Below are 26,090 nucleotides of genomic sequence, written 5' to 3'. Positions count from 1 at the left end.
TAAAACCAGATGTAAAGCGCTCGTACAGAATCTCAGCCATGCCCTCTGCCTCCATGCTAAATCCCGTTTTTGGTCCCTAATTGGATCAGCATAGGATATTTGGCCACACTTGTCAAGATGCCACCAAGCATTTTTATATGCCCTAGCAAATTTATCTGGGAATGGCGAGGGAATTTGCCTTCTCAGTATCTGAATGGGCAGATGCTGACCTGTGCCAGCTGCTGCCGGGTCAACTGCAGTTACAATGCAGTATACCACCTGCAGATGTGGAGGGACAATAATGATCAGCTGTAACCTGAAATTGTCTTCACTTTCTTGCAGGACCACTACAGTGTTGACATATGGGATGGTGCTGTGAAATAGTACAGAGGAAAATTTTCCTTGCGAACTCCTCGTCAGCAGCACCCAACTTCAAAACAATCAAAGAGAAAGTTGGGTGCAGGACGCTGCTGTCAGTAGTCTGCACATTTATACCTGCACCACGGGGTCCCTTTCTTTTCATGTTAACCTTCCACTTTTTAATGACCAGCGCTAGATAAATGCAAGTCTTTCTTTTTTTCATGCCTCAATCAACCTCACTAATACAAATTATCTAGTCATTGCCACATTACTGTTTGTCAGACCTTGCTGTGCACAAATTGGCTGCCCCAATTTCAACATTACAACAGTGACTACACTTCAAAAGAACTTCTATTGCTGTAAAATGCTTTAGGATGTCCTGTGGCAATGAAAGGTGCCATATAAAATGTAAGTCTTTTTTTCCTTTTTAGACCAAAGAAATTAGCACTTGATATTCAAGCAGGTCTTAAAGCAGTGAAAGCTAAATCAGAACTGATTTATACCTTAAGATGAAATCATCCTATGTGTTAAAATGGTGTTCCAGTGTATATGTTCACTAAGTCTCATACAAATACTGCATGTAGGACACATGAGGTATGCAGGGTGTGGGCAACATCTCACTTTCTTTACCATCTCACCTGCAGATTCTTTGCTGATATGTCTTCGTACTGAAGTTGAATATCCCTGAGTGCAGCAGCCAGGTCTGGAATAGTGTATGTCACATCAACGCTGGCAGTAATACTATAGATCTGTTTCATTAGTTCCTCAATTTCCTATTTAAGAGAAATAACATATATAATGATAATTGCATAAAGAAATAAGATAATTCAAGTAAATAACTGCATGCAGCATAAGTAGAATGGTATGGAGAAAAACAACAATTCTTTAGCAATATTTTGTCACTTACAGTCTCTATAATTTGCTCTATGATAAATTATCGGCATAGGAAGTTTTTTTAACAACTTTTTAATGCAGTCATTGTCAATGTGATATGTTTAACTGTTCAAATAGTTCATTAAAACATAACACAAAGTTTTTATATGCCCACATCTGCCTATTCATACACAAGTGTTTCTTTCTGTATATACATTCATATTATATTTTTGGAGAACTGAAACAGCTGAGCTGACCAATATTATTACTGTACATGGCATCCTCCATTAATTCAATCTCTAATTTTGTATTTGCTTTTTAGGGTCTTCCTCCCTTGTAACTGGAAATCACAAAATTGGCACGAATGTGTAACTTAAAATCAGATTTATGTTATGTTGAATATGAAACTATACCTCTTTGTGCACTCTCTGGAGGAATTCTAGTTCAACTTCAAGATTCTGCAGCTGCTTTTCAAGGTCCATTCGTGCTGCTGTGGCAGCATCTACATCCTAAAGTGATTATAAATCCTGTTACTTACTAATGGAGACAATAGGAATGAAAGAAGAAAAACTATCAGTATGTATGTTGCCATTGATTTATATAATTATAGTAGAGATTAATTTAAATGGAGTTCTCATTCATCTACTGTAACCTTGATGGAAGAGCTGTGGAAACCCCAGAAAAATAACATGAAGCTTTTCCACTGAAGTTACGGCTGACGAGTGAGAGAAGTTTCACAGAAAATCAGCCCCAATGTTTCCTATAAGAATATTTATTACCACGTGTATTAATATTGAGTCTTTTTGAAGCAAAAAGGTAAGCAAACAGTGAAAAATACAGACATGAAATAAATACTAGACCAACAGACAGGTAGGGAGACAGATAGCAAGCAGTTTACTTACTGGGCGGAAAGCTTCAATTTCATCTTCTGCCTTCTTCCGAGCCACAACAGTTTCCTCATATTTGATCTTCATTGTCTCCAGTTGGCCAGTTGTAGCATCCCTTGCAGCAACTGCCATATCCTTATGAGTATAGAATAAGATTTAATTTTTACCTCGTTTTCAATTTTCATAGTTCAGCAATGATACATTCCACGGAAACAGTGCAACATAATATTCTATCCCACAAAATGCCCTAATAAATAATTCTTAAACTACTTTTAGAAAGTGACTACTAAATATATGTCATATTTCTATTGATGAAACCACTGAGTATTCATTCAACAATAGATCAAAATGTCTTCTTCCAACTAAGCTAACATAATACACTTAGACATTACTTGTTAAGACACACCAACATCTTATTGCGGTACACCTCAACAAACTGCAGATTTCTAGGGAGGTCTGTACCTTTAACATTATCATTCTTTGGAGGTTGGTTCACATGCCTAACACTGGACTCTGGAAGCAACTGTTCTACTCGGAAATCGGTCACAGCAGGAAACTCCCAGGGGATGTCCTCAAAACATCCATAAAACAATCAAACTTATCTGCTGACACGTGGGAGTCCCTGGTCTGTGACCAATCAAATTGGAGAAAGTTCATTTGGGAAGGCACCAAACACATTGAAAGATTTCATCTGGAACATGCAGAAGCAAAGTTAAGGCAGTGGAGAAAGTGCACAAACCTCCAAACAACTCGTCAACCCAACCCTTCAAGCCCACCTGCCCCATATGTGGCAGAGTCTGCAGACTGTCCATTGGACTTATCAGCCATCTCAGAACCCTTCAAACTGGAGTGGAAGCAAGTCATCCTTTTATGTTGTAGGACAGCTTAAGAAGAAAAAAGATGGAACTTGGGGGTTGGATTTTCCTTAAGAATGGGATTACCACCTGAGGTGCCTGTCTGATTGCGTATGACCCTTGAGAACAATTAATTGAAAAGCTCCCGACAGTATCAATGCTCTGCATTGGAAGTCTACTACAACTTGAGGAAAATTCTCTGCAGCTTCAGTGTAACCCTTGCTGAAGGAGTATAAAAGACCAGAGTCCTCAATCGAGCTTTTCAAGCGGGCATTAGGTGATTATTTAAATAGAAAGAATACGCAGGGTTACAGGAAAAAGGCAGGAAAATGGCACTAAGTCATAATGTTCATTTGAAGAATCAGTGCAGACACAATGGGCTGAATGGCCTCCTTCTATGTCATAACAGTTCTGTATTCTTTACATTTGAGTAGCTGAACATATAAATTAAATTACATATCTGAAGCCCCATTTTCTTATCATTATAAATCTTCCCATTCTAGAAAAAGACCAGAACCCTTCAAATGATCTTGCTACTGCTGCTGCTTTTGATAACATTTGTTTCAATTCCAGCACTGTTACCTTGGGGTAAACTAGAGCAAAAAATGAAGGAAATTAGAAAGTGGACAATGCTGTGACTTCCTCTCTTCAATGAGTGGGCAACTGCAACTGGCAGCAGAGAAGGTGGAGGAAAATGTAGGCAACCAGTTTCATGTAGAGAGATGTGACAGAAGGCTGCTCGCTCAATTTTTCTCCATTCTCCAGCCCAGGATTATTTGTTTTTAGGCAGTAATGTAAAAGACATTCTGCCTCATTATCTCATCACCAATGATGACACAGTCTATTTTGCATTCTTCAGCAAATTCCGTAATTAGCATTCCCTATTGAAAAGGAAGCAAGTGCATTGAGATAGCAACTCAAGCTAATGAATTATTTTTTAAATGTAGCCACTGCCATTGTGTGTGCCAATGTGGGAGCAAATTTTCACACACCAACACCCCACAAACAACAATTAGATAATGACTAGATAATCTGTGTTTTTTCTAAGTAGAGTTGCTACTTCTATTATCATAGACTCTTCTTTGAAATAGTTAAATGCACAGATGATATACTAAATAAGTAATTCTGTTGCCCAAATTAAGTACAAGGTTAACTGGGGCTATTCCTGCACCAAATTAGTACTTATTTATACTTAACTAAAATGCCATAGAATTAATTTGCATGGCAAAGGTATCATAACTATTATCTAATTGCTTTTCCATAGCAGTCCTGAATCTCAGGAGAGTGAGTCAACTAAACTGTCGCACATTTCTATGAGTTGGCTGCAATATGGGAGCCTGATCCCCCATACATGTACAGACCAGCAATTACATTTGAGTAGCACCTATGTGCAGGCTACTGATGTCACTACAAAGACGTCTATGTGTGATGACCTTGTAACAAAATATGGCATAATTACTGAAACACACATGTTTGAGCAATAGATCTACTAGTGCCAGTAGGACCAGCAGTAATAAGGAAGCCCAGGAAAGCAGGTCTTCTTTACTCTATAGGCTCTGCTACTGACACAGCAATATGCATACAGATGACAGAAGTAGGTTGGTACTTGAATCTTTCAATGATCCAGCCTCCACTGGTCTCTGGGGTGCAGAATTTCAAAGACTGACAATACATTAACAGAAGAAATTCCTCCTATTCTCTGTCTTATTTGGGAGACCCATATCTTTAAACTGTGCCTCCTAATTCTAGATTCCCCCATGACAGGAAATATCCTCTCAGAACCTACCTTGTCAAGCCCCCTCAGAATCCTATATGTTTCAATAAGATCACCTTTCCTTCTGCTAAACTCAAATGAGTTTAGGCCTAGCCAGCTCAATCTTTCATCATAAGACAACAGATTATCTAGCCATCTCAGGAATCAGTCTTGTGAACCTTCTCTGAACTGCTTCTAATGTAAGTATATCCTGCCCTGTACAGTTGTAGCAAGAATTCCTTACTTATATATTCCATCCTCCTGGCAATAAATACCAACATTCCAGTTGCCTTTCTAATTACTTGCTGCAGCTGCATGCTAACTTGTGGTTCATGCCAAACAGTGAAAGCAGCATGTGATAGCCAAATCTAAGCAATCCCAATGCCAATGGATCAGACCTTAGCACTGCAGTCCTGCCACATTCAATCATGAATGGTGGTGGATAATTAAACAACTTATTGGAGGAGAGGTTCCACAAATATTTCCATCCTCAATGATGGGGGAGCCGAGCCCATCAGTGCTAAAGATAAGGCTGGAGCATTTGCTACAACCTTCAACCAGAAGTGACAAGTGGATAATCCAGCTCAGCCTCCTGAGGTCCCCAGCATCACAGATGACAGTCTTCAGCCAATTTGATTCACTCCACGTGATATCAAGAAATGCTGAAGGCACTGGATACTGCAAAGACTACGGGCTCTGACAATATTTCGGCAATAGTACTGAAGACTTGTGCTCCAGAACTTGCTACTCCCCTAGCCAAGCTGTTCCGGTATAGTTACAGCACTGACATTTAACCAGGAATATTGCCCCGGTTTCTCCTGTCCACAACAAACAGGACAAATCCAAATGAGCCAATTACCATCTCATCGGTCTACTCTCAATCATCAAAGTGAAAAGAAAGGTTCGTAGACAGTCCTATCAAGTGGCACTTACACACCAACAACCTGCTCACAGACACTCAGTTGGTGTTCTGTCAGTTCCACTCAGCTCCTGACCTCATTACAGACTGGGTCCAAACATGGACAAAAGAGCTGAACTCAAGAAGTGAAATGAGAGTGACTGCCCTTAACATCAAGATAGCATTTGACTGAGTGTGGCATCAAGGAGCTCTAGCAAAACTGGAGTCAATGGGAATCAGGGGGAAGATCTGCACTGGTTGGAGTCCTACCTAGCACAAAGGAAAATGGTTGTGGTTGTTGTAGATCAATTATCTCAGTTCCAGGACATCACTGCAAAAGTTCCTCAGGGTAGTGTTCTCAGCCCAACCATCTTCAGCTGCTTCAACAATGACCTTCGCTCCATCATAAGGTCGGAAGTGGGGATGTTCGCTGATGATTGCACAATGCTCAGCACAATTCACAACTCCTCAGATTTTGAAGCAGTCCATGCCCAACTGCAGCAAGACTGGACAATATTTAGGTTTGGGCTGATAGGTGGCAAGTAACAGTTATGCCACACAAGTGCCAGGCAATGAACATCCTCAACAAGAGAGAATCCAACTATCACCCCTTGACATTCAATGGCATTACCATTGCTGAATCGCCCACTATCAACATACTAGGGTTTACCATTGACCAGAAACTGAATTGTATAACCATATAAATACTAAAAACGTAGGTCAGAGGCTAGGAATTCTGCAGAGAGTAACTCACTTAGTGATTCCCCAAAGCTTGTCCACTATCTACAAGTCACAAGTCAGGCATGTGCTGGAATAGTCTCCACTTGCCTGGATGACTGCAGCTCCAACAACACCCAAGAAACTCGACATCATGCAGGACAAAGCAGCCTATTTGAATGGCACCCCATCCATTACCTTCAACATCCACTCCCTCCACCACTGATGCACAGTGCTGCAACGTGTACCATCTACAAGATGCACTGCAGCAACACACCAATGCTCCTTCGACAGCACCTTCCAAAACTGTGACCTCTACCACTTAGAAGAATAAGGGCAACAGATGCACAAGAATACCACCATTTGAAAGATCCCCTTAAGCAACTCGCCATCCTGACTTGGAAACATATCACCGTTCTTTCACTGTGACTAGGTCAAAATCCTGGAACTCCCTCCCTAACAGTATTGTGGGTGTATCTACAACATATGGACTTTCCCATCATCTACAAGGCACAAGTTAAGAACGTAATGGAATATTCCCCACTTGCCTGGATGAGTGCAGCTCCCACAACACTGAAGAAGCTTGCCACCATCCAGGACCAAGCAGCCCACTTGATTGACACCACATCCACAAACATTCACTCCCTCCACCACCGACGCACAGTAGCAGCAGTGTGTACCATCTACAAGATGTACTGCAGGAATTCACCAAGACAACACCCTCCAAACCCATGACCACTACCACCTTGAAGGACAAGGGAAACAGCACCACCTGGAAGTTCCCCTCCAAGTCATTCACCATTCTGACTTGGAAATATGTCGCCCTTCCTTCACTGTCGCTGGGTCAAAATCCTGGAACTCCCTTCCTAATAGCACCGTGTACCTACACCACATGAACTGCAGCTGTTCCAGAAGGCAGCTCACCGCCACTTTCTCAAGAGCAACTAGGAATGGGCAATAAATGCTGGCCCAGCCAGCGAAGCCCACATCCCATGAATGAATAAAAAATAATGGACTGCAGCGGTTCGAGAAGGTGGCTCATCACCACCTTCTAAAGGGCAATAGGGATGGGCAACAAATGTTGGTCTAACCATTGATACCCACAACCCGCAAAAGAATTTTTAAAATTCATGCAGAATTCATGCAGATCACTCTGTAATGCAGCATTCTGCAGGCTTTCTCCATTTAAATGGTATTCTGCTTTTCTATTCTTCCCACCAAAGTGGACAGCCTCACATTTATGTACATTATACTCCATCTGCCAAATTTTTTGCCCACTCACTTAATGTATCTACATCACTTTACAGACTCTTAGTATCCTCCTCACAATTTGCTTTCCTACCTATCTTTGTGTCATTTGCAAATTTGGCTACAATACAGTCTGTCCCTTCATCCAAGTCATTAATAAATATCATAAATAGTTGAGGCCCCAGGTCCCTGCAGCACTTCACTAGTTACAGTTTGTCAACCTGAAAATTACCCACTGATATCAACTCTCTGTTTCCTGTTAGTTAGCTGATCCTCTATCTATGCACCCCAATATCATGAATTCTATCTTGTGCAGAACCTTTTATGTAGCATTTTATTGAATGCCTTTTGGAAATCCAAATGTGCTCTAGCTACTGGTTCCCTTTTATCCAATCTGCTTGTTACATCCTCTAGGAACTCTAATAAATCTGTCAAACACAATTTCCCTTTCACAAAACTATGTTGGCTCTGCCTGAAGGTATGATGATTTTCTAAATATCCTCCTACTACCTCCTTAACAGTGGATTCTAGCATATTCTCAAAGGCAGACGTTAGACTAACTGGCCTTTAGTTTCCTGCATTCTGTCTCCCTTGATTCCTGAATAGCGGTGTTACATTTTACAGCTTTCCAATCTGCTGGGACATTTCCAGAATCTAGGGAATTTTTGAAGATACCTGTGCATCCACTTCTATGCAGCCATTTCCTTTAAGACTCTAGGATGCAGGCCATCAGGTCCAGGGGACTTGTCAGCTTTTACTCACATTGGTTTTCCTAATACTTTTTCTCTAGTGATCATGATTGTTTTAAGTTCCTCTCTCCCTTTCTCCACCGTACTTTTCTTGGGAAGAGTAGAGGAGTTATCCCTGGTGCCTTTCCAATATTTATCCCTCAACCATCATCATGAAAACAGATTATCTGGTCATTATCTTGTTGCTTCTGGGGCAGCTGGCTATGCACCAATTGGCTGCTACTTTTCCTACATTTCCTACAGAAGTGACTACACTAATTGATTGTAAAGTGTTCTTGGATGTCATGAAAGTTGCTTTATAAATGCAAGCCCTTCATTTTATGGCAAATCATTCCTAAGAGTTACTAGAAAATATAGAAAGACCTGACAAAAATATACTGGGGTATTAAATTTACTTGAAGATTTATCAAAGTTGAATGTATGTCCCAGTTATCTTAAAATCCAGATTTAGGCCAGAACTTTCGTAAAGTTGGAGGAGGGTTTCCAGTATGTCCCAAATGATGCCAAAGATTTTGGAAGTCCCGCCCCCAAACCCGGCACCCACTATTTTCACCAGGGGTGGAATGGGGGCTGGTTGTCATTTGCACATACGTGATTCATGGAGGCAGCTGCACATGTGAAGTACAGCTGCCTTCAAACAGATCCAATTTTCACCACTAGGGTGTCTAAACTTCAACCTGTGGGCTTTACACTTTTCAGGAGAAGGTCTAAAGCTGTCAGAGCCCTTTGGAGAGGTCCAGAGACACCTTTGAGAAAGGTCAAGTGCCCTTTGGCTTTGGGATTGTTCAAGGTAGACATGAGTCTTTGTAATAAGTGGATAAACTCATTGGAACAGTCAATCTGATTGGAACTGTTAAGCTATCAAGGCATTTAAATCTCAATGGAACTGTCAAGGGATTTAAATCTCCAGGCCTATAAATGTTCTTTTTTAAAAAACAATGCTTGATATTTCATTCTGTCTGTTGATATTAGCCTGAGGGTTATCATAATAGGATTTGTTCTGCATGACTGATTTCACAACCTTTCATTATCACAGTTGGTAGCCTGTCAGTTCACAGTTTGATTGACAGCTCCAAGTGGTTATAAAATCATTGATGTGGAGCTCTGAATACAAATGCTTGTTTTTATAAAGGATTGAGGATTTGAATGTAGTGGAAGGAATGTAAATGTAGTGAATGGGTTTTTAATTAGAGTGTTTTTAAAAGAAATAAAGCTTGCATCAGACTAGAACTTTATTTTACTTCATCTCATCATGGGTCCCAAGGTCTGCCTATGGTGGATACTAGGTGAATTGGCATAGAGGATGTCAGGGCAAAGGGTGGGGGCATGGGTTGGCATGAGTTAACACTAAATTGGCAAAGGGGCTATAAAAGGCCATAGAGAGTAGAGGGGCATATGTTGGCATGGAGGGTATGAAGAGACATGGGGATGAGTAGAGGGAAATAGGTTGGCATGGAGGATATGAGGAGCCATCGAGATGGGTGATATGATGTGGTATGTGTTGGTATGGCTAGGGTGTAGAGAGTGTGGAGGGGTGAGGGCTATTTTTTGTTTTTTTTCCACAGCTGGGACGAAGTCCCATTGCACTGAGGTGGACCTTTCACACATCTTTGCGGCAGTTACTGTAGCTACCTCCAAACTCTTTCCGGAGGGTGGCAGGCCTGATTGCATTTATTACCCACACACCCCAGAATGAAAATTCAGATCATCCAGGACACTTTCTCCCAAGGTGGGTCTGCAGAGTGGGGAATTTTCCCAACTCTGCACTCATGACGTGAGAGTGAAAATTCAGGCCTTAAGGTCTTATCTACACAAACTTTTCCTTACCCACACTGCTTGGTCCCTGTGTGCACTTTTAACTTAAATTTAAATTTACTATTGCATGAAATTAGGTGATTGGGGTATATTCCTATTAATAACAAAATTGCTTAAAGACATATTTTGGGATTAAAATAGTACTATGGTTTACAAAATGGCCTTTCACCTCTGGGAACTGAATTCAAATCTGGCTCTCATTGATGTACTAGCCTTGATGAGCACAAAAAGTAGCTTTTCAAACAGCTTGTAAGAAACAATTGATAGGGGATGAATTTCCACAGGGATTCTCCCGCTCGTCCAACTTAGCCTTGGAAACCCCAGAAAAATTGCAAAAACACAGTTCATGCTACTTTTACAAGGTTTTCATAGCCTTTCCAGAGTAGATGAGTGGGATTACCCCTCACGGAAATTCACCTTAATGCAGTCAGATTAGTGATTCCCATTTTAATTGGAACACATATTTTATATCAAAGCATAATGGAATTCATTTGGTATACATTATGCTGTACAACACATTGATGTGGTGCTGTGCGCCTCAAACTATATAACCAATTGTCTCTCTGTTTCAAAGAACTGACTTCTGTGTTACCCGTTGCACTTTCATTTGATCAGCTGTCCGGCGCAGATCCCTGAGCTGTTCCTCATACAAAACCCTCAAGCCTTGTGGATGCAGGCAGCGACTCTTCAGAGCCTCAACCTCTGTCTCCAGAATTCGGTTGTCCTGTTCCAGATTCCTCACCTGCCGCATGCACATTACAAAGCAATCAGTTCAAGAGATCAATCCAATACATATCAATATTACAAGATGTGATTGGGACAATTGCATTTCCACTTTCACACAGATACAACATAGTTTCAGGAGTATATCATCCAAAATCTGATATGATAACTCAGGAATAAAAACAGAAAATGCTGGAAATACCTAGTCGATCAGGCAGCACCGGTGGAGAGAGAAACAGAGATAACATTTAAGGTCAATGACATTGTATCAGGTTTTTCTGATGGAAATGAGATGAGTTAAGTGGATCAAGTGCCAGTAGGGGAACATTTACGGATCAGTGATCATAACATCATGAGGTTTGGGTTAGCTATGGAAAAGGACAAAGAGCAATCTACAGTCAAAATACTTAATTGGAGGAGGGTCAATTTCAGTCATGTTCCACGTAAACTGGAATCAAAGAAAGATGGGAAAAACTGTATCAGAATTGGTCTGCATTTAATGGGGAGATGGTTCAGATACAGTTGAGGTACATTCCCACAAGGGGGGAAGTTAGGGAACCAAAGCCAGAGCTCGCTGGAAGTTGAAAATGATGAAGAGTAAAAGAGATAGTGTATGAGAGAGATCAGGTTGATAGCACCAGTGAGTACTACATGGAATATAGAAAGTTCACATGTCAAGGGGGAGGAAGTGGTTGGGAGGGGGGACAAAAAAGGAAATAAGAGAGAGGGAATTGGAGAGACAAGGATAGGAGACTAGTGCTTACAAAAGTCTGCTATAGGCATATTAATAGTAAAAGTGTCATAAGAGGAGGTGTGGGTTTATTCGGGGCCAGAAAGGAGATTTATCCATGGGGCTAGAGGGCATGGCTGAGATAATAAATGAGCACTTTGTATCTATCTTTAATAAAGAAGAAGACACTGCCAAAGTCATAGTGAAGGATACTGGATGGGCTAAAAATTGATGAATAGGAGGTATTAGAAAGGCTGGCTGCACTTAAAATTGATAAGTCACCAGAACCAAATAGGATGGATCCAATGTTGCTGAGGAAATTAAGGGCAGAAGTTGCAGAAATACTGGCCTATAGAGGAGTGGTGCCAGAGGACTGGAGAATTGGAAATGTTACACCTCTGTTAAAAAACGTGTGTAAGAGTAAACACAGTAACTGATTTGTTTCTGTATCCAAATAGGATGATTGCAGCCACTGCTGGCTTAGGTCAACGTCACCTGTTTTTAAATTTTGACTCGATCACCTTCAGTACAATTAAACTGATAATTCAGGTTGTAAAAAGCATTCCCACTTCAATGGTATGGAATTCCCCGCTTGATGATTTTCTTTCAATTTATAACACTTACGATTGGATATTAATACTTGTTAATCATGTCTAACTACACTCAGATGTACTTAGGGATGGAGACTGCTGCTAGGGTCGTGATTTATCTTCCGGATATTATAGCTTGAAGCGTTTCTTACTTTCTCGATGTAGGCAGCCAACCTGTCGTTGAGGGTGATCATCTCTTTCCTCTCGTTTGTTCTAGTGCTCAGGAATTCCTGATTTGTTGCAGACGCGGCGTCCAGATCCAAAGCCGGTCCTATCCCCGCTCCCAGGTAGATTGTACCCATGCTGAAACAGTAAAGAGTTTAGGATGTTAGCAACATTCAAGCTACATCTTGTAAAAAAGAGGTTCCAAAAACAAAATTCTTATGTATTAGCGGTTCCATTTCGAAATCGTCTAACTCAATTATTCCTGGACGTTTGATAAAATTGGATTCCGCTTGCAGTTATGAAAAGTTAATATTGTACCTTAACGATGTACACAAGATATTGGAATAGACTGGAGAAACTGAAATAAGAATAGGTGTTAAGTAAAGACATTGGACAGATAATTCAACAATGGGTCACTGTAATAGTTGTGAGTGTTATAGGAATCACGAACGTATAACGCTGCAAACTTGCTGATGAAAAGCGATATAAATGCGATTACAATATCAGGTAAAACGTACGGCACGGGTCACTGACAATAAATGCCTTCAAATCCTTAAGGTTAGCTCTTTTTGCGCTCTCAAACCTATCCCTTTAACCTAGCTTTGTATTTAATGTTTTAAATATGTAACATTGTTTGAAAACTTTAGAGTGCATTAAGGACATTATTTTTGTTTGGAGACTGGTTATTTGCGAGGGCTGCAATGTGCAAAGCAGATCTGGTCTGGGCGAATATAAGTACAGCTGAACCACAGTTGCATGAATGTCATTGTCTGAATTCGTTTTAGTGTAATCTCTTTTAAAACACAATTTAAAACTGTTTTTCTTTCAATTGCTCGCGTAACTGATGAAAAATAAAAAGGCTATCATTCTAGTCAGAGTTAAATATATTTGCAGGCGCGAGGATCCCGCTTCACGTGTAGTGTCACACGCAATACGGAAACCCTTCCTGCAATTTTAATAGATTAGATCATTTAAAACTGAATCATAAACATGTGGAATTGCTACCGGCCAGCAAAAGGTCCTGTAGTTTGTGTGTGTGTATGTGTGGAAGGCGGCATTCTGCATGACTGATGTTCTGAAGTTCCAGACGTAATCCTTAAAGAACGCTCCAGTCACTCATTAAATTCAAAAGATTTGGCCGTGCACGATTTAAAATTATAAATCATTAATGTTCCAGTTATTGTTGATAATAAAGATCATGAAGCTCATGACTTGTACGAACTGATGATCCCTTAATACTTCCACCACTTTCACCATAGCAATATGAATGAGTAAAATACCCAGGAAAAAACATCAAAAGGTCATCTTTATGTTGTAAAGTATTCTGACTACCATTGCGCAGCGATGTGTCAGTGCTGTGTTTATTGCACTGGCATTCCTTCAATCCGTACGGATTTTTCAAGAGTAGATGTGACAGGGGAACATTTTAATTGAATTCTAATTTAGTTCGAAGCAGACGTTTGCAAAAGAAAAAAATCACCCTGGCATGAGCAATGATAGTACATTTACATGTGATATTTCGAGTAACTGTCAGATTCTCGATCGACACAAGTCTACACCTTTGCCACACATTCACGCCATTCCTTTTGAAGTGCTCCGAAGGTCAAGTACAGAATATACCGATTTCACAATAGCATGGAAGCAAGTACGTCAGCACCTCTTTAAAAACATCACAAAGCACGTTTTAGAGGATAAAAAACGAATTGATCATTTCAAGGTATCCTTCAAGCCAATGTGCGAAAAAAATAACTTTCTGGGACAGACTAAGTAAAATATTCGTCGTACAATGTTGTCAATGGTGCCTAACATTAACGCCTTTTTCGTATTTGTACATTTCTTGCTTTCATTTGCTCTCGTTATTCTATCCTGAACTGTCACACGTTACTCTGCTGATTTTAATCTATGGTTTAATTCTCTCGATTTACAACAGAGTGAAAACACGATACCTGAAACGTTAACTGTGTTCCTCTCAGCAGATGCTGTCAGACCTGCTGAGTTTTTCCAGGTATTTTTGTTTTTGTTTTGAATTTCCAGCATCCGCAGTTTTTTGCTTTTACCTGATTTAATGTCTATTGACCCGACATTTTCATTGAGAGAATATGTACAAATCCATTCACCTTGAATACGCTTTTATCCGCCAGAATTATTTTGTTTCACAAAAAGGATGAGCGCTGAGGATAAAATAAAGTTCATTTAAAGATTTGGTCTCCATCCTCTTATTCACCGACCCTCCACCACCCACTGCCAAGCCCGTACTTACAAATAAGTTGTGGGTATGCACGTGGATTTTTTTTTGATTATTTGGCCAAGTTCCTATTTAAGAGAAACAACCAGACGGATAAGAGATCAAGCAGCAAAGCACAGTGGAACTTTACGTACTAATGATGAATTAATATTACAATATATGTTCCATGATTGTTTATTTGGGAAATGACACCGAGAGCTGAATCAATTCTCCTTTTCCTTCAATTCCAAATGAAAGAACAACGGGATCTTTGCTAGCACAGTCATTAGGGCTGAGTCCAGCCCAAGTGCTTGATTGCAATTCATTTCTGATAAAAGAAAAGAAAATACGACAATAGAGGACAACCATACCAATGGGTCAGCAGCAAATCCCAGTAATCCAGTAAATGTAGATGCTTCAGCTGCAAGTAAGCATGACCAATGGTAGTGAATTACGTAAAACCTGTCCTAGAATGGAAAATTGCACAACATGGAGCTCATTGAAAGCCCGAACTCACTTTGCGCTCTCATATCTTTCTTCTCTGTCAGTATTGAATGATTTGCTTAGCATTAGTAAAGCGTTCATCTTGAATGGCACAAAGTATAACGTACATAAAGTGAACAAGGTTAGATTATTCTAATACCATTGTCACAGTGACGAGAATGGTAGCGTCTATTTTAAAACTTTCCGATGTCTTAATTTAAAAATTACCTTTTTCATTGTCACTATTTAGAAATTTCAAAAGTTTCTTTATTGTAACACAATGGTTTCCTATCAAATCATATTTAAAAGAAAACTACTCGCTTAAGTTTTCAGGTCCCCAAGCTTTTGATGCTGGAGTCGGGGGCTTGGTTCAACTTTACGTTTAGTTATTGCGAGGTGGGTGGGGGGTGCGGGGGGCGAAAAAGGGAACCAACAACCATGGCCCAAATCTAAAGCCCGAGAATACCTTGCCGAGTTACTTGTCGAGCTAACTACAAAGCTACAAAGAGAAAGTAGAACAGGCTGGTCATTGAAAATGTGACATTAAAAAGGTTAAGTTGTAATAGAATTCCGATTGTACTGCACATTTCCTTTGAAATTAATATATTGCCATGACTTTGAATTGACGATTTAAACAAAAGTGAATCAATCCAAAAATCACTTTACACTGTACCGCCATCCACAGTCAGGATCGTTAGGCACAAAGGAATATTCAAAGACAGAGGAGTTAATTAAGGTTAAGGTTAGGATTAATTTACAATGGATTTAACAAAGTGAAATGAGATGACACAATCGCGAAAACAGCCCTTCCAGTCGCTTGCAAATTTCTAAACACATTATATGCACTTTTCACATCTATTCCAACACTTCAAGTTACATTCGTGAAATTTAGAGAAACAAAGACAGACGATCAATGGAAAATAAATAGTACTTTAAAGATGGGCATCACTATTACAGGCTTCATAGGGTTAAATTATTCTAGTGGCCTATATTAATAGGAATAACATATAGGTCACGCCAATCTTTAATTCCTGCATAGGATTTGAAGTAATTGTGCAGGACTTTGCGAATGCTATATTGCTTCTATCAATAACATCAGATATCACCGAGAAATTGATCCATTGATATTTGGTATTTGCACCAATTGGTTTTGTGATATGGCTGAACTAAATGCATATATTAAATCCTCCTGGGGCCACGTTGACAAGATCATTTCCTTTTACGACTTTAGAGGCTAAAAAACAGTCAACTAATGTTGTCAGGACTCTCGTTGGTAAATATACCCGTGTCAGAAGTCGGAAACAACCGGCTGCATAAGGCTGATTTATGTCTAACCACTGACGACCATTTTACTTTATCTCACTTGTGCATTCCCTTAGGTTTGAGAAGACTCTATGAAACGATCTTTGGCGTATCTGAAAAAAATGGACCCCCGCCCTCCCATTCAATCCTAATATAATAGAGCAGAAAAATTCCATGAAGTGAACTGTGCAAACAACCCAATGACAAGAGCGCAGCACCGCCAGGACTGCTTTTAACTCAGGTTGGAGCTTCCTGAAATCACTCCCAGGACTGTTTTCCCCAAAGCATATGTTGTATCAAATTTTCGCCCTGACCTATTTGACCTGTCAGTTGTCTTCTAATTCGACACCGAAATCATTTTACGGTTTTCTTAATGACATCCCTAACTACTATTCTGATATACGTTTTCCAATACAAATCCAAACCATCTACAATGTTGAATTATTGTTTCTGATACAATCAAATATTTAATTCGATTTTGTAAAAGGATTTTTTTAAACAAGACTGTACAATATCTAAGGAACAGGAGGAGAACATCCTGTCCCTGGGGCCCGTTCTGCTTTTTAATCAGATTATGGTTGATCTGTATCTCAACACCATTTACCTGCCTTTGCTCGGTATCCTTGATACCTTCAACCGTTAAAAATCTGTTGGTCTTAGTTTTACAGATTTCAATTGACCCAGCATGCACTGTCCTTTTGGGAGCAAGAGATCCAGATTTCTACTCCCCTTCGGGTTAAAACGTGTTTTCGGATTTCACACAAAGAGTTCTAATTTTAAGATTATTTATAGGTGTCAGCTGTGGCTCAATGGTAGCATTCTCTGAGTGCTGAGTGTCTGAGTCAGAAAACTTCTAGGCTCAAACTGCACTCTAGAGATTTAAGGGCAAAGTCTCGGCTGACATTCAAGGGCAGTACTGAGAGGTGCTGACTTTTGGATGAGAAGTTAAACCAATACTATATCTATCATGTAGGTGGCTGTTAAACATCTTCCCGCACTATTTTAAATATCTACCAGCATTATTTTGAAGAGCAGCAGGATAGTTCTCCCCAGTCATCCTACCCAATATTGATCCCTCCACCAATATTACTAAGTTCTCTGGTCATTATCACATGGCAGTGGGAGCTGGCTGTGCACAAATTAACTGTTGCATTTTCATAAATTACAACAGTGACTATACTTTAAAAGTACTATTTGGCTCTAAAGTGCTTTGCAGTGTCCTAAGGTTATAAAGGGCTGTATACAGATGCAAGTGTTTCTTTTCTTGTTTATCCTGCTACCTGCCTTTTCCCCAACTGAGGATTTGCCATCACTGTGGTTCAGAAGGCTTTCAACAGTGTCCATCCCATTTCCCACACTTCTGTTTCACACCATCCAGTGGGATGCCACCAACCATATAATCCCCTCCCATTTCAGCATTCTGAAGGCACTTGTTCCTTTTTGACATCCTGGAACACTCTTCCATCACCCCCAAGACTTATTGCCCTTCCATTAACACTTTCCCATGCATCGGTATGAGATGCAACAACTTCACTTTTACATGCTCCCTTTCTGCTGTCCAGGGGTAGAAACAATCCTTCCAGGTGAAAAAGTAATATATTTGTATTTCTAACAATTTAATATACCATACTTGCTGCTCATGATGCAGTCTCCAGTACATTGGGGTGACCAAATGCAGATTAGATAAGCACTTTGTAGAATGTGCCTATTTAGTCTACAAGTGTGACCAGGGCTTGGCCTAAATAGCTAAGTGGTTATGGTACTGGGTTTGTAACCCCAAGATCAAGAGTTCAAATCTCACAATGGCAAACTATGAAACAATCTAATTTCATCTGAAACAGATGGAAATGTGTTTGTACTTGAAAGAGTTACAAGTGTGACCAGTCACCCACCATTTTAATCCTCATTGTACCAAAGACTGACAGGTCATATCAAACAGCATGTCCCTTCCACCGTTCACAATGGGCAAGATACAAACCATACCCAACTAGACCATGCTTCTAGAATGCAAAACACAGTGCCCAACATTATAAGTGATTGGGCAACATTTATTAAATAATCCTCAGTGTGCTAAGAGTTATACTGGCAACTAATTAAAAATCGTTAGTCGAGCTCACAGTGTGGCATGTACTGGAAGCTACATATATTAATACACAAGGCCCTGTTCTTTGCAGACATAAAGAACATGTACACACATTGCACCTGTTTCAGCTAAATAAATGACAGCCATTCACTAGTTCATCTCTCAGGGCAATGCCTTGACCAATCAGAGTCAAGCTGATTAGTTTAAATTTTTAAACAATACTTAGCAGTTAATTGTCAGTCACAATCAACTGGTGCATTCTCCATGGCAACACTCTATCAATCAGAGTCCACTTGCTAACCACCCAGCACTCTCATACAGTATAAATTTGTTGGTTTCCCTTACATTGGGCTATAACCTCTGAGCTCCCCAGCATAGAATTTGGGGGGTACTCCAAAGATGCATTGGGGAATCCCTCTGGGAAATTCCCAGGTAAGAGTTTGCATGGCAATTGCCCAGAAGTGCACACTTCCTCTGGACAACAGTGCTGCACTGGGAACCATCCGAAAATGTGGTTTAAATTGCAAACTTCAGATGGTTCCACCAGAGTTATACCAAGAGTTACCCAGAAAAAGTTAGAAGAATTAAAACCTCTTCTAACTTCTGGGTAACTACTGTAAAGACCCAGGCCAATCCCCCCACAGGACTCCCCCACAGCCCTGATCCCCCAGGGGACTCCCTCCACCCCTGACTAACCAGCCCCCCTGCACAGTATTCCCCATCTGCATGGGACTCCTCACCTGACACCCTTCCCACACGGGCCCAATTTTTACCCCCCTGACCTGAACCCCCCAACCCCCATGTCCAACCCACTCCCCACCGAAATTCCAAACTTCTCAGCCCTCCCAATGTCTGACTCCGCCACACCACCACCAACGTCTGACCCCGTCCCCCCATCCCCACCCGACCTCTGAACACCCCCATCCCTCAAATCACTTAGGTACTTACCTTTTCCCTGGCCTGTCAATTTCAGTGGAACTTTTAAACTTACCTGCTTTACAGCAGCTAGTGCCATAAAAAGGGGGCCTGACCTCCTTCAAATCAATAGTGTTGGACTTCGGAGACAGCTGCACTGCCTAGATTTTGCCTGGCCTATGTTGGAAGGTTGGGTGAGACAGGCACATAAGAAATTTGGCACAGGTAAGTGGGCATGGAGTTGCAATCTGATGCTGATTGGCACTCTGAGGAAGTTATGGGCAATTGTATTCTTGCGAATTGTCCTGATGAGTGCGAGGTGAAAAGTATCAACAAAATGTCTCTCTTTTTCAGCAGTACTACGGTTCTGTATTTCCAAACGACTATCCCTATTGTCATTTAATCTGCCCTACCTCCCACCCAACACAGATGTCCCCTTTAGTTTGTTTCACCCTCCCCCTTTCCTTTACCTGTTAGTTCCAACAAAAGTTTATCGAACTTACACATTAACTCTACTCCTCTCTCCACTGATGCTGCCTGATCTACTGAGTATTTCCAGCACTTTGTTTTTTTTCAGATTGCCAGCATCTGCAGTATTTTACTTTTATCAAAATTCAATGCTAGTTTATGCAACCTATCCTCATAATTTAACCGTTTGAACTCTTAGTTTAACTCTGGTGAATCTACACACTACCTCCTCTAAAGTCAATCCTGTATATACTTCCTGTGGTGCAGGATCCAAATCTCAATGAAGTCCCCACCCCGGACTGGATCTACTATGAGCGCCGTAGAAAACTGAAGTACTTCTTGCCTGAACGAATAGTGTTGCCTGACAACTCTAAAGGGCCTTTTTGTAAGGCTCTCTTTGATATAGCTTCGTTTCACATCAAATCAATTCCTTCCTTAACATCTCTTTCACAATTCGGTTGTTTTAATCAAAAATTAAAGGAAAAAAATTCAACTCTTTTTTTACCTAGTAATGCGAGGTCCATAAACTGCTGAGTAGGTCCTCCTGCCCGCCTGTATGCCACCTCCTGCTACCAGCCGGCCAGTGGTGCGGCTATAACTGGCCGAGCGATGTCGTGCTTGGCGGCGAGGCGGGGACGGGCTAGACACCCGCACGCGGTATGAGGCGCTACTGCTGCTGCCATCCTCAAAGTGGCGGCGGTAAGAGGACATCCTTTCTGGGCTGCGACTCATCTTGTTGGCTGCCTGGTTGACTGACTGTTGAACTGTTCTTCCTTCAGTGCGGGCTGATGCTGTGCAACTTCCTCAGGCAGCTGAGGGACATTTTATACACTCCCAGCAATGCCAGATCAGCGCATGAGACTGTTTGGATTTTTTTCCACCTAAGTTCAAATATGTAGGCGGGCCTTCTCTCTTAATATTTGTCAAAGTCGTGTTAAGCGGCACAAAAGAACGCAGAACCTTAAAATAGAGCGTTTAAGCAATTAGACACCACATTGATGTAATCGTTGTGGATGGGGCTAAAGAGAAAGTGCAGCACATGCACTTTACAACATAAATGTATTTAATTAGCTACAATCAAAATCGCCTCAATACTTTCCCCTGGCCGGAGACTTTGTGTATAAAGTTTGTTAGTTATTTCGAAAGACAAGTATTTGTAATTTGCTTTCAGAAAACATACAGCATTTCTGCCGGAAAGACATTTTGTATCAGATTTCGAGAATATTGACTCCTAACGTGATGTAATCAAATTAACGAGATCTTAGTGCATACCTAATTAGATTGCAAGATTTTATTTGCATTACATGGTTTAGCAAAAGGTTATTTACCTAATTCGAATATGTAGGTCAGCAAAAACATATATTTTTACAGATATTAACCATTATTGCTCATTCCATATTATTTTCCACTACGTTAATAACAATTATTAATAACTCGTACTTCCCTTTCATAACTCCATGTATTAAATAATAAATAATTCGGTCAGGGACACAAATTACTCCTTGAAAGACCACTGAGCCCAAGCAATAATTGTATGTGATCAGGCTGAAAGGTCATTAAACAGCGTGGTATCATTTTGCGTCTGTCCTGCTGAACAGAAGCTGATTGGGGGAATTTACATGGAAGTTAAGCATCTTTGAATTAGTCGAACGTTCAGAAATGCGCATTTTTATGTGATTCCTTTTACAAACACTTGTGTGATAGAGAAATTCCTATAACAATGACTTATACTCACTTTTTAAACAAATATTAGTCAGATGTTCAAAAATGTTGCAAAGATTAAAAAATTCTGTAATTACAGACAAATTCGCACAGCAAGTAGTATTTTTGGGTGGGCTAGTCTTGTGGTACCAGTGGTTCAGAATAGGGCACAGAGGGCGGGGGTCAGAGAACTGAAGAGCATAAGAAGTAATGAAGATTGGAGGAGGTCAAAAATGTAGGAAAGAGTGAGGTCATGGAAAATTTGAAGTTGATGATTTAAAAAATAATGCATTAAAAGAACATTGGGGAAATCAAGTCAATTTCAGAAATGGTAGGATAAGGTTGCCCAGATGTGGGTGATTTTGCAAGAGTGGAAGTAAGTAGTTCTCCTAATAGATAGGCCTTGGTTCATGAGTAACTCTGAATGTGTTGAACCTGTAGCAGCATGGGGGGTGGTTCTATAGTGAAACAGGAAATGTGAATGTTTAGTCTCCAATGATCCTCCTGATAATTTTTTCATCCCAGCTTTAAAAGCCTGTACTGCTCTCTCAGCTAATCCATTAAACAATGGATGATATGGTGCTGTCTTTATGTGTTTGATGCCATTTAGGCTCACAAATCTTTGAAATTCAGTGGTAATAAACTCAATAACATTGTCTGAGATGGTTACTTCTGGCAATCCATGTATAGAAAAGCTTTGGCGTAACTTTTCTGTAGTCGTGCCTGATGTTGGTGACTGAACCTCATAAACATCTAGACATATGGAACGTGTGGCAATTATTAGTAGGAACATGGTGTCTAGAAAAGGACTGATGTAATCTATGTGTGGTCTCACCCAGGGCCTACCAGGCCATTCCCACGGGTGTAGTGGGGCCACAACAGGTAACTTATGTAGTTATTGGCATTGTATACAGTGTTTAACCACCTTCTTGATATCACCGTCTATGCCCAGGCATCAACTGTAACTTTGTGAGATCATCTTCATTCTTGAGATTCCCGGATGCATGTGCAACTCTGCTAAGAGTGGTTTCCTTCCTTGTGAAGGAACAACTATTCACACACCCCATAACAGGATATCACCTTGACTGCTCAATTCATACCTTTGAGTGAAGAAGGGCTTCAATTTGTCAGGGACTGGTTCCTGGGACTATCCTTTTAACACTTGGTCTCTCACTTAGGACAGGACTGGATTACGATTCATCCAGTTTCTTATCTGCCTTGCTCAGACTGGTGAGGAATCCAGGAAATTAATCGCTAATACCATCTCTTGGGGAATTGGGGTATATTCATTGCTCTCCTGCAAAGGACTTAGGGCATCAGCATTGGCTATTTGCATCCCTGGTCTGTGCACAAAAGTGTATTCATATGTGGATAAAATTAGAGCCCATCTTTGAATTTATGCAGAAGCTACGTGGGATAGGTTTTTCTTCCCTGAACAGTCCCAAGAGCGGTTTGTGGTCAGACACTGTCGTAATTCGCAAATACCCTTTTTCAGCTGTGGAAAGGGTCCTGGACACTTAGCCTATCGGCCTTTCTGAACCGTCATCCATCTTGTGTGATATTACTGCTCCCATGCCACATGGGGACATGTCGCAGGTTAGTACCAGTTGCTTTGTCGGGTCATAGTGCACTAACAAGTTTGAAGAATGCAAGAATTGTTTAACTTTTGTGAAGGCTTCTTCAAAGCCCAATGCTGGTTTTTCTTTAATAATGAGTATAGAGGGGTTAGGACCATTGATAAGTTTGGTAGGAGTTGACCATAATAATTAACCATACCTAAGAATGGTATTGAGTTCAGAGACATTTTTAGGTGAAGGTGCCTCCTTAATAACTTTAACTTTTTCTTCTACCAGGTGTAACCATTGGGAATCTACCCAGTGGCCCAAATAAACAACTTCACTTGCCTAAAAGGTGCACTTTTCTTTTTTTAAGCGCACCCCTGCTTCCAAAAACCATTTCAAGACTTCCTCCAAATCAGTCAAGTGTTCAGCCTCTGTGAAACCTGTTTTGAGGACATTGTCCAAATAGACCATGATTTGATATAGTTCTTGTAGCAAACTCTCCATCATCCTCTGGAAAATTGCTCAGGCCGAAGAAACACCAAAGGGCAGATGCATGAATTGATATAACTCTTTGTGGGTGTTTATGGTCACAAACTCTCTGGAGGCATCATCCAGTTCCAGCTGCTGATATGCGTGATTCATATCTAGTTTAGTATAAGTTATCCCTCATGCTAATTTAGCATAGAGATCTTCAATCTTGGGGATAGGGTAATTATCCAACTTGGCAGCTTTGTTTACTGTTTGCTTATAGTCCCCAAAGATCCAGATGGTCTGATCTAGTTTTAAGACAGGGACTATAGGTGCTGCCCACTCTGAGAATTGAACTGGCTGTATGACCCCCCACCACACTAAACAGTTCAATTTGGTGTCAACCTCCTCCCTCAGAGCATATGGCGCCAGCCTTGCTTCAAAGGAACCAGGAGTTGCTTCCAACTCAATGTAGATCTTAGCCTGTAGGCATTTGATTCTCCCCAGTTTGACTCGAAAAATCTTGTCATATTTCTTAAGCAGCTCTGGCAGTCCTCCTACTCGTAACTGGAAAATTTCAGACCAATTTAATTTAATTTCTCTGAAACAATCATGACCTAGAAGGCTTGGTCCTTCCCCTTCTATTGCCATCACTGGTAGTTGTGCTGATTGGTGCTTATAATAAACAGGTAATATCCTTCACTTGGATAGCTTCGCCAGTATAAGTTTTCAATTTGGCTGAAGTTTGCTCCAAATTCAAGTGTTGAGTACCTTTGTTTAAAGATTTGAAGATGTGCTTTCCCAGTATCCACTTCAATCATTAAAGGTTTTCCATTTACCTGCAGAGTAACAGTGATTGGCTCTGTCTTCCCTTAAGTAAATTGCCAATAAATGTGAGAATTAGTGGTTTTTGATTCTTCTACATTATGTACTTCAATTAACTTAATTTGCTGCCTGGGAGTCTGTCTTAATCTTGCTTCACAATGCTTCAGTATGTGCCCTCTTTTATGGCAAAAATAGCACTCCCTCCACCTCTTTAAAATGGCAGGTTTCAGGAGTATGATTGCTTCCACATTGGTAACATTTCATTTTCAGATTTGCTGCTGAGCTGCTTCCTGTATTTATTCTAAATTTTCGGGTAGTGGGGACTGTCTCCCACTTTGTGGTGGAGTCCTGATATTTCATGCCACATTTCAGCTGTCTATTCCCACCTCAACTGGAAAACAGAGCCATTTTGTGCACCTTGTATAGCCTGCATGTCCTGTTCAGTTCTTTCCATCGTGAGCACTATTTCCAATGCTTTTTTTAAAATTGAGGTTTACTTCAGCTAATAATCATCATTGAATGGCATCATCTTGCACACTGCAGACCAAACAAGCTAGGAGCATATTGTTTAGGGTCTCCCCAAAATCACAGTGTTCAGTCAGTTGTTTCAATTTCACCATGTATATAGCAATGGTCTCCCACGGGGCTCTAACCCTCGAATTAAACCTGAACCTGTGCATGGAGACTGAGGGTTTGGGTTGAAAGTGTCCCTTTCAATCAATTAATTGAAGGTCTTCAAATCAGGAGCATTTGTTGCCATCAAACCTTGGAATAAAGTATAGGTTTTACTCTTGCAAACGCTTAGGAGAATTGCTCTCCTATTTTCCTCCTTTGTTATTTCATTTGCCTGGAAATAGAACCTGAGGCATTCTATATATTAACACCAATCTTCTGTAGATGGTTCTAAAGGGTCAATCCTACCAAAATGTGACATATCTGGTGAGTATATCTTCCTTTTCTTTTGTTTAAACAAGATACTCACAGTTGCTGGGCAAGGGACAAATGCTGGACCTGATTTATCCTTGTCAGCAGTTTGTTATAGATTTGATTTTCCAGACAGGTTTTTCATTAGAAACATTGAACTTTATTTACAGGCTGCAGCAGCAGTTACATGCTTCCATCAGGCTCCATAACTAGAAGAAGAACCACCACTCTAAAGTTCCCCATGCTTAGAGCTGATTCATTCACACTGTCATGTGATACTATACAACATAATCAGTCTTAAAGCTACAGTCACTATATTCCTTGAAGTTATAATTACTACACCGTGAAAGAATTAAAAAAAAGTTTTAAAGAGACAGTGAGAGAGATGGTGTCTGAATGAAGGGCATCATTAATAATGTCAACAAATGTGACATCTAGGAAAAGTAATTGAGTAGTTACTTATTAGGTAAGGACGAGGTCGAGGGAATAGTAGATCATTGCTGTCATGCTTGAAAGTGGAATTGTGGAAAGAAAATTGTAGAGTTGTAGGAATTGGAGGTAGGCTATGTGAGAGGGTGACCAGTTGTCATCAGAAGTAAAAAGGGAAAAGGAAGGAAAAGTGGCAGGAAGGGTAGCTATGCAAATGGTCCCAATCCTATAGAAGATGAAATCCAAGAGCTCTTTGCAGGTCATATCTGAGGAAAGGATGGATGAAGCAGGGGAATAAGGTTTGGGTAAATGTTTAAATCATAGAGGAAGGGAGCTGTCTGTTATGCTTGTTATCAAAAATAGAG

The 26,090-nt window shown here is 40.5% G+C and overlaps 1 protein-coding gene across 1 annotated transcript in view; it reads right to left on the bottom strand.

The window, feature by feature from the left end:
- The window catches only part of zgc:172323 (uncharacterized protein LOC564165 homolog), a 57,107-nt gene extending 36,559 nt beyond the window's left edge, over nt 1-20,548 (bottom strand). Inside the window, exons 1-6 of the mRNA XM_041188870.1 lie at nt 20,322-20,548; nt 12,329-12,479; nt 10,726-10,875; nt 2,115-2,234; nt 1,626-1,721; nt 978-1,112 (exon numbers count right to left, since the gene is read on the bottom strand). Coding sequence (XP_041044804.1) covers nt 978-1,112; nt 1,626-1,721; nt 2,115-2,234; nt 10,726-10,875; nt 12,329-12,479; nt 20,322-20,548 — 879 coding nt within the window. The remainder of the gene's footprint in view (nt 1-977; nt 1,113-1,625; nt 1,722-2,114; nt 2,235-10,725; nt 10,876-12,328; nt 12,480-20,321) is intronic.
- Nucleotides 20,549-26,090: the final 5,542 nt, after the last annotated feature.

This window comes from Carcharodon carcharias, chromosome 5 (genome assembly GCF_017639515.1).
Source record: "Carcharodon carcharias isolate sCarCar2 chromosome 5, sCarCar2.pri, whole genome shotgun sequence".
In the NCBI taxonomy this organism is placed as follows: Eukaryota; Metazoa; Chordata; class Chondrichthyes; order Lamniformes; family Lamnidae; genus Carcharodon; species Carcharodon carcharias.
Note: the sequence above shows the minus strand (reverse complement) of the source record. Positions and strands in the feature narration are given on the sequence as shown.